This window comes from Sphaerodactylus townsendi, linkage group LG06 (assembly GCF_021028975.2).
Source record: "Sphaerodactylus townsendi isolate TG3544 linkage group LG06, MPM_Stown_v2.3, whole genome shotgun sequence".
Taxonomy (NCBI): domain Eukaryota; kingdom Metazoa; phylum Chordata; class Lepidosauria; order Squamata; family Sphaerodactylidae; genus Sphaerodactylus; species Sphaerodactylus townsendi.
The window spans coordinates 32,157,814-32,171,406 of NC_059430.1; the positions used below are offsets into that span (position 1 = coordinate 32,157,814).

General features: G+C 40.5%; 1 protein-coding gene across 1 annotated transcript in view; it reads right to left on the reverse strand.

Annotated features, from left to right (window-relative positions):
* Positions 1-13,593, reverse strand: part of ABTB3 (ankyrin repeat and BTB domain containing 3) — a 280,313-nt gene that overhangs the window by 86,847 nt on the left and 179,873 nt on the right. The window contains exon 3 of the mRNA XM_048499967.1: positions 673-877. Coding sequence (XP_048355924.1) covers positions 673-877 — 205 coding nt within the window. The remainder of the gene's footprint in view (positions 1-672; positions 878-13,593) is intronic.

Genomic DNA, 13,593 nt, shown 5'->3' on the forward strand with positions numbered 1-13,593 from the left:
GTGAGGGGAAAGGTTTCTGAAGAGTCTAGGAAAGGTGGGACAGGACAGCCTCCCAAAAGACAATTCCTTATTTTAAAATAATTTCTCATGACAAGCCATTTTCGTTCATCAGCTCTTCTTGTGCAGTTTTCTGTGGCTCTTCATTGGAAGTTTGCTTCAAACAATATGTCATTAATTTCCAGAACACTATTTCTTCTTGGCCCAAATTCTCAGTATGCTTCATTGTTTCCTCTGAATGTTGATATGGGTTACTAGTGCACTCAGTAGCTTGTTCACTACATACTACAGTATATTCACTCCCCCATCCCCCAAATTACAGAGACTGCAGCCCATTAAATTTGCAAAATGAAAAAAAAATTAAAATGAAACCTGTTAAGCTTCCAACGAAACCTCTAATTTTCCTTTCCAAAACACAGAGCAGCCAAAAGACAAAGAGAGCAAGGCTGGGGGAGGGAGATCTCTCTAAAATGCACATCTGGAACTAATCTGAGACATATAGCCACTGGGTGTCACTTCTGATATATTCTGGGTCAGCCACAGAACACTTCAAGGCAGGAAGAATTTATCCCAACAAGAAAAGTCTCATAACCAAAACAGATTGAATGGAGAAGATTACAAAGCCCGGGTCTGGATTTCATAATCAGAAAACACTATTGATAAAACAGACCTTACCTTTCTGTCTGTAGCGTGACTTTGGAAGGCTCCACGTTCGGGTTCTCCCATTCCATCTGTGGACAGTGCATAAAATAACAAAGCGTGTACAATGCCTCTGGTTCCCAGTACAGAGATCCTGACTTGTGATGCAAGGGAGTGCTGTTGCTATGCTGCTTTGCACTGAGGGGCTGCAGGTGATGCATAGCTCGAGCCACCAAGTCACCTGGAAAAAAAATTAGGATCACAGCTGTAGCTATTATTTTATCTCCAATTCTGAAATTTCTCTTGCAGTCAAGAAACCTCCAAGCTATAACCAACCAAACAAAAGCAAGCAACATGAGGTTGTTCTGTCAAGCTTATTCAGAAGGGAACATATCTTTCATATTAGGCTTCCCGAGGTAAGTTTCTTAAAAGAAACCATAGGAAAGAACTGTGACATGGAGTGCACTGGGCACAATGCCACTGCCAGAGTTCTCTTCCCCCAAACCTACCCAGGAGTCACAGGGTGCTCATTTGGGAACCCGCTGTACCAGCCAAGTAGTAACATGGGTTTTAAGGCCCCAATTCAATCACTGTCAACTGCAGTCAGCAGTTCAGCCAAGCCAGGTCAAAAGGAGGGGGGAGAGCCTGCAGGTCTCAAGTGACAGCTAGTCCCCAGGTGACTTTCAAGGACTTGAATAGGGTTGCCTGACCCCTGTTGGGGGTGGGGGATCCCTCACTTTGGAACCCCTCTCCCCAGGGCAGTTCAGCCAGCAGGGGTACTTTCCAGCAGTAAACTAAGGTCTAGGCCTCTATCACCAGCAATGTGTTTGATGTCACTTCTGGAGCTCACTGGAAGGAACGTCATCACATCATCAGTGATGTGGGAATGCGCTGGTGTTTGGACAAAACCTCTAGGGTAAAAAATGATTGCTACCATAGAGCTTTTTGATAATGTGACTTCCTTTGAGCACCAGAAGTGATGGTGACGGATTGACAGTGACATAGGCCTAGGCCTCAGTTTGCTGCTGGTATGTTCCCCAACCCTCCTATCCCCCACTGGTTGCCAACCAGTGAATTGAATGAGCTTGTTGCAGCCTGATGCATGAACCTCATAAGGGACTGAGAAGAAGGCAATAGGAAAGGTTGTTGGGCTATTTCTGCAGTCTGGGTAGGAGAGCCCCATGGAAGGAGGACGAACCAGGTACTCCACCCTCCTCCCCTCTCCAATTCTGAGGCTCTGCCAGCCCCAAGCAGAACATAAAAGTGTGTAACAGATAAGGGAATATTAGAGAACAGGGGGTGTGGACACCAGACTTGTGCATGGTAGGGGTGCCAAGCTCCTGGAGACAGGGAATGTGCTGCGATCAGTTCCCATTGCCCACCGCAGTTCTGGGAGAATTTTTCAAAACAAATGGCAGCGATGCATGCAGCACTACATTACATAGTATGACAAAACCCCAGAGATGATGTAAAGCAGCTCTTGAAATTACCAGAAACCTGATGGGTTTAACAGAGTTAACAGTGATTCCTAGAACTACCCATTATCACTTCTAGAAGTGATGTCATCATGCCTACGACAATGATCCTACCAAGGAGGAAAGGAGGACAGGAAAAGCAGGTGAGTTGCTTTGGGTCCCCATTGAGGAGAAAAGTGGGATATAAATAAAATATATATTTTATTAAATAAAACAAAATCAAATATTTCACAATATAACATAAATATCCTTATAATGCTTTCAAAGTGTTTCACATTTAAGAACATAATTTAACATTCATATAACATTTCCAAAGTGCTTCACACACATCTCCATAATATCTTTTACAACTGCCCCACGTTTCTGATATGCATATTGTAGGTGGATGGAGAATGGTTTGTTTATTGCCACCGAGTGAGTTTGTGGCTGAGATGAAATTTTAATTACTAACCTACTGGGGTCAGAGCTTCCTGTTGTTTTTTGCTTTTATTTCTTTATGGCCTTTCACTTAGAGAGAGTGCATGAAACTCCAGTATAATTTGTTCCATATGTTAATTGCACGTGCACAATTATTTATATTTCAGATGTCTGACTATAACCTGCTAATGGTTACCAGTATTTGCAAGGTTGTGCGTATGCTACAAATCCACAGAATAGGGGAAAAAAGCATAACATATTTACTTATTGGAGGATCCAGCTTCCCAAGAAACTCAGCTTTTTTTTAAAAAGAAAATTTCCAACTCTTATGGCTATTAAAATACTTTTTAACTTGTTTGTAATGCTTGTCAAAAGCATAAAAGTCAAAAGAAGAAAAGGAGAGGAGTTTGGATTTATTCCCTGCCTTTCGCTCCTGTAAGGAGACTCAAGGTGGCTTTCAAACGCCTTCCCTTCCTCTCCCTCACAACAGACACCTTGCAAGGTAGGTGGGACTGAGAGAGTTCTGGGAGAACTGTCACTAGCCCCAGGTCATCCAGCAGATTTCATGTGTTGGAGAGTGGAAACAAATCCAGTTCACCAGATAAAGAGTCAGCTGCTCTATGTGGAGGCGTGGGGAATCAAAATTGGTTCTCAAGATTAGAGTCTACCACTCTTAAACCAGAATATCATGCTGGCACCACCCTTCAGAATAAAATTTCCAATAGCCTGGGGCTGGCTTCATCAGCCTATATCTCTCTTTGCCCCTTTCCATGATTAGCAAAAGCAGATTAAATTATATAAAGCAGGAAAATGCAATCTAAATATTAACCAGTAAGAAAATTATGCAAATCTGCTCAGTTTGCATAATTCACACACAATCCAGAATCTACCTTTTCTTGCCTAGATGTAGAATTTGGCTTTTTTTTCTGCATAGTGTGCATGGCTTCGAACATGTGGCATTACATCAATATGCCGACAAATGTACATTCCTGTTTTAGGAAGTGTGGTCTCCTACACACTGCGTGCGTATCTTAAAGGCATTCCTGCCAACTGAAACGGCTGTTCCCTTTTCTTAATAGGAAATAGTGACATCACACAAGGAGCATATGTTATACTCAAATCAAAAGCCACAGTTTCTGAATCAGATGACTTTCCTTTGGCAGAAGGAGCCAGACACATTCCAACATGTTGCTCCTGGCAAGCAATTCATTCCAGCACACAGTATTTGTTTTCCTTGTGACTGAAAGCAAATGGCCAAATTCCACCTCTATTTCAAGAAGCATAAATCCTCTTCCTTATCCCCACCTACACTAATCTTCTTTGGGAGAGCTATATTATTTGGGGGGGGGGGGAGCTTCCTGGTATTTAAGCAATATTTAACAGAAACATATGTGCAGTTGAAAGGGCCTTGAAAACAGCATGATAATAATCTATAAATAGCATCAGTTAGGTTATCATTCTTTACAATTGTTCTTAGTTTTGAGTCTCACTTGGTCTCATCTGAGAGGGCCTTCTCTTAGACACCTGGCTGTAAGGGCAACTTAAAAGCACATTCTGTGTGTGGCAAGGGAAAGGGGGAATATCTGATAGAACAGGAGATCCAGGGTAAATTCTACTACTGGCAGCTCATCAAAGGCAATTGATGTGGAAACACCTTTACAAGGAAGCAAACAGTCAACTATTTCATTAATTCCAATTTCTTGTTTGCTGGGTTGCCAATATTCTGCTTTAAGAAACAAAATGGTCTACAGTTAGAGGCTCACATCTCTGTGGCACAGAATTATAGAATCATAGGCCCTTTCCGCACTGCAGAAAGGGCGCCCCTGCACTGGCAGGAATCCTGCCGGTGGAGGGGTGGGGGCCGTTCGCACGGGAGCTTGCGAGCGGCCCCCACAGAGGCTGGCACGGGAGAGGCGGCTCCACACGGAGCCGCCTCTTCCCCGTCCCCCCCACACTCACCTCGTCGTCCTGCGTCGCCCTGCTGGACTACTAAGACCCGCCCACGCTGCCCTCCAACCTCCAGGCGTCGGAGGACAGAGAGGGAGGGTCTTCAGCAGCGCCGCTGCCATTTTTGCCGTCCCTAAGGCATTGTATTTGGGCCCTGCAGAAACGGCCATATAGTTGGAAAAGACCACAAGAGTCATCAAGTCCAACCCCCTGCAATGCAGGAACACACAAGCAAAGCACTCCTGACATATGATCATCCAGCCTCTGTTTAAAAACCTCCAAAAGAAGGAGACTCCACCACTCTCCAAGGCAGTGAATTCCACTGTCGAACAGCCCTGACAGTCAGAAAGTTCTTCCTAATGTTTAGGTGGAATCTCTTTTCCTTCACCTTTCCTCCTTGAAGCTACCATATTGTCCTTTAGACACTAACACAACACATTTCTTTTTACCCAGATTTTTCAATGAAGGGTTGACCCCTTTTTCATCTGTTTTGATGGTCTGCTTCTAATCTGAGGACTGTTTATTAATATAATTTTAGACTGCTGAATAAATTTATGCTCCTGGCTTGTTTTTATGGTTTGTTTTATTACTTATAATTTCTCATGACATTGTTTTACAATTGTTTTATTTCTTATAATTTCTCATGATATTGTTTTACAATTGTTTTACATTGAAGGGTTTTTTAACTTTCTGAGCCACTTCAAAGCAGTGTAATCATTTTCTTGATAAACAAATAAAGTCTTATAAAATCTCTTTGAAGTTCTTAGGTTTAACAAAGATAAGAGTCAAAGAAGGAAGGGCTCCAGTAAGTACTTCAGAAACATGGATGAAATATATTAAGCATTATGAGTTTCTAGCAAAAAAGATTTCTGCAAAAAAACCCACCAGCTTCTGTTGGGCATGTTATATATAAAGAAAGTGGCCAGCATTACATCTAGCTGTGTTTCTATTTTATATTGCTTCACCCTTGGATATAAAATTAACTAGCCCAAGATATCCTTGTAGTCTTGTCCAGACTATATCACCCACTTTGTTGATTGTCTGGGGTCAGGGAGAAGTATTAAATGCATGGCTGTCCTCCTGGAGTTTCTACTAAGGTTTGTCCATTTATCTTTTTTTAAAATTTAGGCCTTTGAAGTTGTAGTTCAGACTCTTATCAATAGTATAGTCCAAACGGACTCATCAAAGGTGCCATTCCTACCTACATCTTTGCAGACCAGACAGAAGACTTATCGACAGAGCCTAGATATCATAACAACATACAATATTAAAAGTTTTACTATAAAACACAGGAATTGTTGAGGTGACATCAGGTAAAGGGTAAAGGAAAGGGGACAAGGAAATGGATGGATAGTTGGTCTGGCTCTAATAGGTTGCCACTGCATTCAATTATTATACCAACTGGCAACCAATAGTAGAACTATGACATTTTTCTATAAGTCACCCACAGGTTGTTTGATTTTGGATGACTGTAAACCTATAAGATACTTGTCCATTTATCAATCTACCATTGCTGGATCAGGCCTACAGCCCCAATAGCTTTAGGTGGAAGGCTCTCCTATTGCTCTGGAAAGAAATGAGCATCTCTATACAACCTCAGAATGGCATTAATAGGCAGAGAGACAGCTGCTGAAATCATTTGCAGGAAAATAAAGAGCAGAGGCCAGTTCTCCTGAATAATATCATTTTAAAACCAAGAACAGGAGATGTCCAGTGGCAGGGGGGTGGGGGCTGTCAAAAACCACGATTTCAGAGCATAGCATTTTTGCTTAGTTTAAACTATTCCTAAAGAATCAAAGTTTTCCTGTTTTGAACCCCCCCCCCCCCAGCCACCTTTTCTTGCTGCCAGGAAATGATTATGATCAGAATGCTTTGCAATTCCCACAAGACTGAAACGGAGGGAGTAAATTCAATGCGAAGTCATCTTGCACAATCAGGTTCAAATGGATATATTCTGAACTGCACAATGATTACCTGCTGGCATTCAGTATTTTATAAGCAAACTTTTATCATCCACCTTTCAGCAAAATGTAGAAAATAATGAAGACAACGAGGAACTACTGTTCTGGGCATCAACTACTGTTCTGGGCACCCAAGTCCACATACAGCTTAGTTATGTTTACAAAAACATTTTAATATTCCTTCATTTTCGATTAACACAAGATAAAAAGGTCTAAGTGGAGAAGCAAGATGGCTGTGGTGGAGACATAGGAGAGATTTAAAAAATATATGCATGGTACAAGAAAAGTGAATGGCAAGAATATTTCCCTCCTCTCATAACACGAGCTCTTGGGAACAGAATTCAAATCAACAGCTCATCATAAGCTTAATAAGACTTAAATCATTTTGTTTTTGCCTTTTTCATGGAGAACTTCAAAACTGGAAGCCATTCAAATTCAGGCTGCAATTGCAGGGGTGGTGGTGGAGGAAGAGGAGGGGCATGGTTGGATTTGTTCAGCTTGGTGACCCTTAGTTGATACAGGTCTATTTTATTAAAAAGCTAACATTCCTCATTAGGCTGTGGTTTCTCTTTCAATAATACTTTAAGTGTGTTGCTAAAAATATGACTTTTGGAAATAACTGGAGATGTACAATGCTCAACATTATGTACACAAAAAACCTAATACATTTTAAGGTAAGGTTTGCGTTCACCTAATGCTAGCTTAAGACATTTGCACTTAAACTTACTGAAATTCATTAGACAGTTTGTTGGTGATATGACAAGTGATTTTTCTTTTGAGCTGCAACATTACACTGTTGGAGGCCATCATCTTGCATCCTAAGAGTCCTGGTTATCATTCCTAAACCCATCTTTTTGTTGTTATTATTCCTAAATCCTTCCCTTTCTATCTTTTGCCTGGGTTGTTTAGAACCAAAACAATTTAAAGCAGGAACCATTTTTTATTACTGGTTACCTAGCAACAACAGATCCCCAATCAAGGATACAGTACATATCAACTGAGATGCTGAAGTAGAAAGAGTAAATTATTATATTTGAAAAACATTGTTATGATATGCTTGATACTGTAGCATGTGTGAAGTGACACTTATAAAAGGGAGAGCTGTACACACAAAAATAAGATACCCCTCTATTACCCACCACAGAAGGCAACCCACAAGAAACAGGTGACTTCTATATACAACACATGAGAAACCACTGGACATTGGCTGAGCAAGACACTGATGAAGACAAAGGAATAGAAATAGTCAGATACTTTTATGCAGAAGGAAATCTTTAAATGTTCACTCAATTTATCTAATGCATACAGCTTCCTATCTCAATTTATGTCCTGCTACAAGGAATGGGAGGAAAATTGAGGGAAGATGGCTGCCAGCTTGTACCATCCAACCTGAGGATTGGTCTTTCACCTGTGCAAGTTCTTAAGGCTGTGTGTCATTGGGGGCATGAGCCCAAGGCCAAAAGCCCTTTGCCTTCTGCTCTGAAAGTCACAGTTTGGGCCAGCAAAAAGACTTCCTAAGGTAGGGCAGTGAAGCTAAGAACGACAGTGTATTTGGAAGCCTCTCCTCAATTCCTGCTCTTGTTTTCCTTGCTGTAAAATTGCACTTAATTTTTGCGTAGTTGTTATGAAATGTTTTGGGTCCCTGTTTGGGGGAAAAGGCAAGAAATAAATTAAATGAAGCAGAAGCTTGGCTAAAATTCCACTCTCACACATGTTGGCTTCCTATACAAAGGGAATTAAACATATCCCATAGAAATTCAATCTCCCATTTACAACTTGAAGCAGCACAATTCCCAAAAGTGCTTCATCATGCAGCATTTATGAATATGTAACATTTCTCATCCACAAAGGAATGTGGATTCCTTCAGGGAGTCCACAGACAAATGTAATGCTTTACTATGTGCATGTTTCCAAAAGTGATATTCGTATTCTGGAAATAGCCCTAAATGGGCTTGAAAACTTCCCGTCAAGAAAGATAGTAGAAACTGCCATTCATCCTCAGGCAAGCACCTTGTTTCTAAATCCAGGTTTAACATCCTGTTTATATGAGCTGATATTTGTATACAAAATAAGAAAATCCCATTCTGTAATGCTAAACAGAAGCAATCTAGGAGCCCCTGATTTCACAAAACGAGAAAGAGATCAACCAGAATCTGAGAGAAGAAGACATGGTAACCAAGCTGCTGGTAACCATGTGATCTAGTTGTATAGCAAACAAATGAGAAGGGGTTGTGTCTCAGTGGAACAGCATCTGCCTGGCAAGTCCCAAATTCAATTCCTCCAGTTGAAAGTATCAGGTAGTAAGTGATGTGAAAGACCAATGTCTGAGACCTTGGAGAGCCACTGTCGATGTGAATAGATAACACTGACCTTGATGAACCAAAGGGCTGATTCATTATAAGAAAAAAAGAAAACTGTGGTCCTTCAGAAAAGTAGCCCCAGCAGCTTTCTCACACCAGCATTCATTCGTTTTAAAACAAGATCAACTCTGCTGACAAAATTATTAACTATTACAATAGAAAACAAGGGATCTGACTCTCCATTTATACAGGCAGTCTTAGGGCAGCCAAAGGTGAATTCTCTTTTCTCTATTTCAGTTTTGCTGACTACATAAAAATCCTCAGGATCCAAAAACTGACTGAAGACTGACTGAATCATAGGGGAGGGGGGAATGAAATATTTAAGTTAAGGTTATACTGGTGGGGTAGGTGAAATGCTAGAATAGCCAGTAGGTGGGGGTACTGATGGGAAAAAAATCTTTGATACTCTTACAGCAAAACTATAGAAGTGGAAAGCTAGCAGTAATCCAAGTGTGAATCGTGCACAGATTGATGCCAGTGCACTAAACCAGAGGTCCCCAACCTTTTTGAGCCGACAGACACATTTGGAATTCCTAAAGGCATGGTGGTAGCAGCCACAAAATGGCTACCACAAAATGGCTGCCGCAGGAGGCGGAGCCAGCCACACAATGATTGCCATAGCTTAACTTCAGTAACACAGTGCAGTTCCTTGTGCAGTTGTGGCAGCTGCTGCCAAAGCAACATTTTTAAAAAATCTGCACAGCCATTCAAATCTCCAAAAGTCCTTGGGAAGCCTTACTGGGCAAAAGCTCTACCTGATCCTGCCCACTTCCTAAAAACATTTGGCGGGCATCAGAAAAGGTGTCAGCAGGCGCCAGCGCACCCCTTGGGGAAACCCTGTACAAAACAATCACACAGGGTACTCCTACGTATATTTATTACTTATTGTAAGTAATAATCCACTTTCTAGTAAAGGAGTTGCAACAATCAGTGTTTGGGCTGCAGAAACTTTACTGATTAACATTTTAATAATCAATCCTTTAAGCTGCGCAGCTCCAATTATGCAAATGAGGCTTTCTTATTCTGGCTCTTTCATGTTGACTTGCAGTATATTTTGATTTAATTCATCATATTAATTGTAAAAAACACCTTGTACTAGGATAAAGGACACCCCTGAACTAGGAATGCTAACCCTCACCCAATGGACCCTTCCTGACAAATTTCTGGCAGATAGGAGAAAGCATTCATTTAATAGGAAAACACTGAGAGTTGTGACTCAGCATAAGAGTGAGCGTTTCCTGGGATTCTAAAGCAAGGGGAAGGGGGAGGGCAGAAAAATGGAGCGCCCAGATAAGGGGAAAGCGGTGTGTGTGTGTGTGATAAATGTATAATCCTCTAAACCTGAAAAAAGCCAAACAAAGATGCAGATTCTTAAAAACCCATGATACTTAAACTTTATCAAGCAACAGTATGGGAACAGGAAAATAGGCTTGAATATTATATTTGATATAAAAAAATAAGGGATCTATATAAACTGAAAATCAAGGAGTCCCTCTCTCAGTAGTAAAAGTAACTGATCAGCAAGTTACAAAGCAGGGAAGATCTTATCATATCACTAAGGAATGTATAATATCCCGGTACAGGACTAAAGATGTGAGATAGAGCATGTCTTATAGACCTAAAGGCAGCTAGATAAGAGGGACTAAGTTAATAAACATAGAAATGAAGATGTCAAAGGTTAGAGGAGAGATAAATCTGATGAGGTAATTAAAATGTGTTTTTCTATATTTTAATGAACTCTGAAATGATAGTGAAATATATGAAAGGTATGCATAGGATGTATTCTAGGGAAAGCACATATCATAAATAATTGTTACAATCATGTTCACCTTTTTAGTAAATAAGATGCATGTAAAATTGTGTTATCCTGGAGAAGTTTCTCTTTGGACATAGTCCCCTTCAGGAATGTTAGAAACTGGTTAACTTGATTGAAACCAGGAAGGCTGGAATTAGTTTTATTGCCTTATTTATGGAAAGGACAAACAAGCCAAAGAGCAGAGGAAAATTCCAGCTTTGTGTTAAAAAGTCAAACTAGCAAATTTGATTTTAAGGTGAAGGGTATGTACGTAAGGAAATCATGACGTGTGCATTTTTGAAAGTATAAGAAGAGTGGTCTTTGGTTGGGTGTGACTCTCAGAGAGAGAGAGAGAGAGAGAGAGAGAGAGAGAGAGAGAGAGAGAGAGAGATTGGATCTACACAGTAAAAATATTTTTTTTTCTCTTAAAACCTGAGTCTTGGGTATTCTTTTCTTCACCCATCTTTTAAACTGTAACTGAGCTGGGCTAGACAGAGATTCTCGCCCCACAACAGTGATTTCGAAAATACTTAAAACATTTCCAACAGTCTTCCTCAGTGGTGCTTTACCTGAAAATACATCTGCTAACCTTTCTGGCTGGTTAGATCACATGTCCCTCTCCACTCTGTCCTTCTGGTTCCCTAGTCACAGGAAATTGTAAAAAAGACAGTGGAGTACCAGGACAACAGCTAGAGCCAAAAATGTTCAAGTACTTATCAACAGTAATTAACTGATCGATTTGAACGAATAATAATATTTAATGTTAAAGAGCGGGGAGTACTTAGTTTGAATTTTTAATTAATATCTGGTTGGACATTCTTTACTAACAATGGAGAATACCAGAGCAGGGAACCTGTTTCGTAAAGTTCTATGAACAGCTATGGGGAATAAATCCATACATAGATATAAGAATACTTACAATCTATGTTACAAGTAGAAAGCAAAAAAATTCCCACTTTCTTTTGTAATTTTCTTGGCTGTCAGTCTGGCAATAAATGAAAGAAATGTGCCAGCATATACACTAACTTCCTTGTTTCCACTTGAATGGTGGCCTTTCCTTTCATTGCTACAATATCTCCTAGGGACTGCCTCGTTTCCCCAGCATAGGCAGCTTCAAAGTAATTCAAACAGAAACTGAAGAATATATTCATGGAAGAAAAACAAAGGGAAAAATAGGAAAGTGAAGGGGATGGAGGGAGGGAGAAAATTCTCTACTATATTGCAAACATATGCTTGCAAATGCTCGTGTGAAGGAAAATCATATATTTATATTTCAAAACAGGAAAGATCATAAGGGAAAGCCAATAGGAACTAGGGAGCCTTCAGTTTAGGACAACTGAATTCAAAGGGATTATAGTGTAAAATGCTGGATTAATATTGATAAGAGCATAATAGAACTTGGGGGCAAAAGTGGGATGATAATAGAGAGCCATTTGCAGAGACAAAAGATGCCAACAAGGTGAGTATTGTTGGAGGGGGAGATGTATTATAGGTGTCTACATGTCAATGCCAGAGGCTTCCAAACTAAGAAGAAGAAGAGTTAGTTTTTATACCCCATTTCCCCTACTTTTAAGAACTCTGAAAGCAGCTTACAAATTCCTTCCCTTCCTCTCCCCACGACAGACTTCTTGTGAGGTAAGTGGAGCTGAGAGAGTTCTGATAAAACTGTAACTCAATCAAAGTCACCGTCAAGTTTCATGTGGGTGTGGGGAAACAAACTTGGTCTACCAGATTAGAGTCTGCTGCTCATGTGAAGGAGTGGGGAATCTGGTTTTAATCTGGTTCTTCAGGTTAGAGTCCACTGCTCTTAACCACTACATCATGCTGGCTAAGATGGGGGAGCTGGCATGCATGGTGCTACAATTCCATTAAATTCAGCATTCATATGACAATTTAGATAAATCAGGTGTCTCAGATACATTAAGTAATGGGGGGGGGGGGGAATCAGTGCGATACAGTTATCCATGGGTATTAACTGGTGTGAGAAGTACCAAACTGGAAGAAGTGACCACAATGCCATTAAGTTCAACATTCATATCAATGGAAAAATATTCCTAAAGTCTAAAATAGTAATATTTGATTTCAAAAGCAGGAATTTGACAAAAATGAGGGGACTTAGTGAGAAGGAAGCTGAAATGGAAACATATCCCCAGAAAATGCTTGGAATGGAGTAAAATCCCCAGAAGATGCTTGGAAGTTATTTAAAACCAGACTAATTAAAGCCCACACAGAATGGAATTAAAGCCCACACAGAATGGAAAAGGATGACTGCTTGGTAAATGGCCCAAGTCAAGGAAGCCATACAAGTAAAAAGTATTATTTTAAAACGTAGAAGGCCTCCCCCAATGAAATGAAGAGAAAGGAGCATAGGATCTGGCAAAAGGAGTGTAAGTTAACAATTAGGTGTGCAGAAAGAGAATCTGAAAAGAATATTTTCAAAAGCACCAGGACAAAGAACAAGCATTTCTTTCAGTACTTCCAGAACAGGAAACCAGCCAGAGAAGCAGTTGGGCCTTTGGTTGAGAAAGGAATAAAATGATTGGTAAATGAAGATGGTAAGATGGCAGAGAAGTTCAACACATTCCTTACATCTGTGTTCACTGTGGAAAATGTGGGACATATACACATTTTCAGGAAGAGAGTCTGAAGAACTGAGACAAACTGAGGCAACAGTTCTCTCAAAGGAAGGAAGCAAGCAAGCAAGCAAGCAGTGGGGTCTTCCAAGAGTTGGTACTGGGGCGAGTGATATTTAATTTGTTCATAAATGGACTGGAATTGGGATGTGTAGTCTAATGGCAAGGTTTGCAGATAACACCCAATGATTAAGGATGGTGAAAACCAAGGTCAACTATGAAAAGCTCCAGGAGGATCTTCACAAATTGAGTGAGCAGACAACAATGTGGCAAATGAAATTCAGTGTAGGTAAGTGGAATGTGATACACATTGGAACAAAAAAAAATCCCACCTTGATGCTAGTAGGGTCAGAACTTGGTGAGGACAAG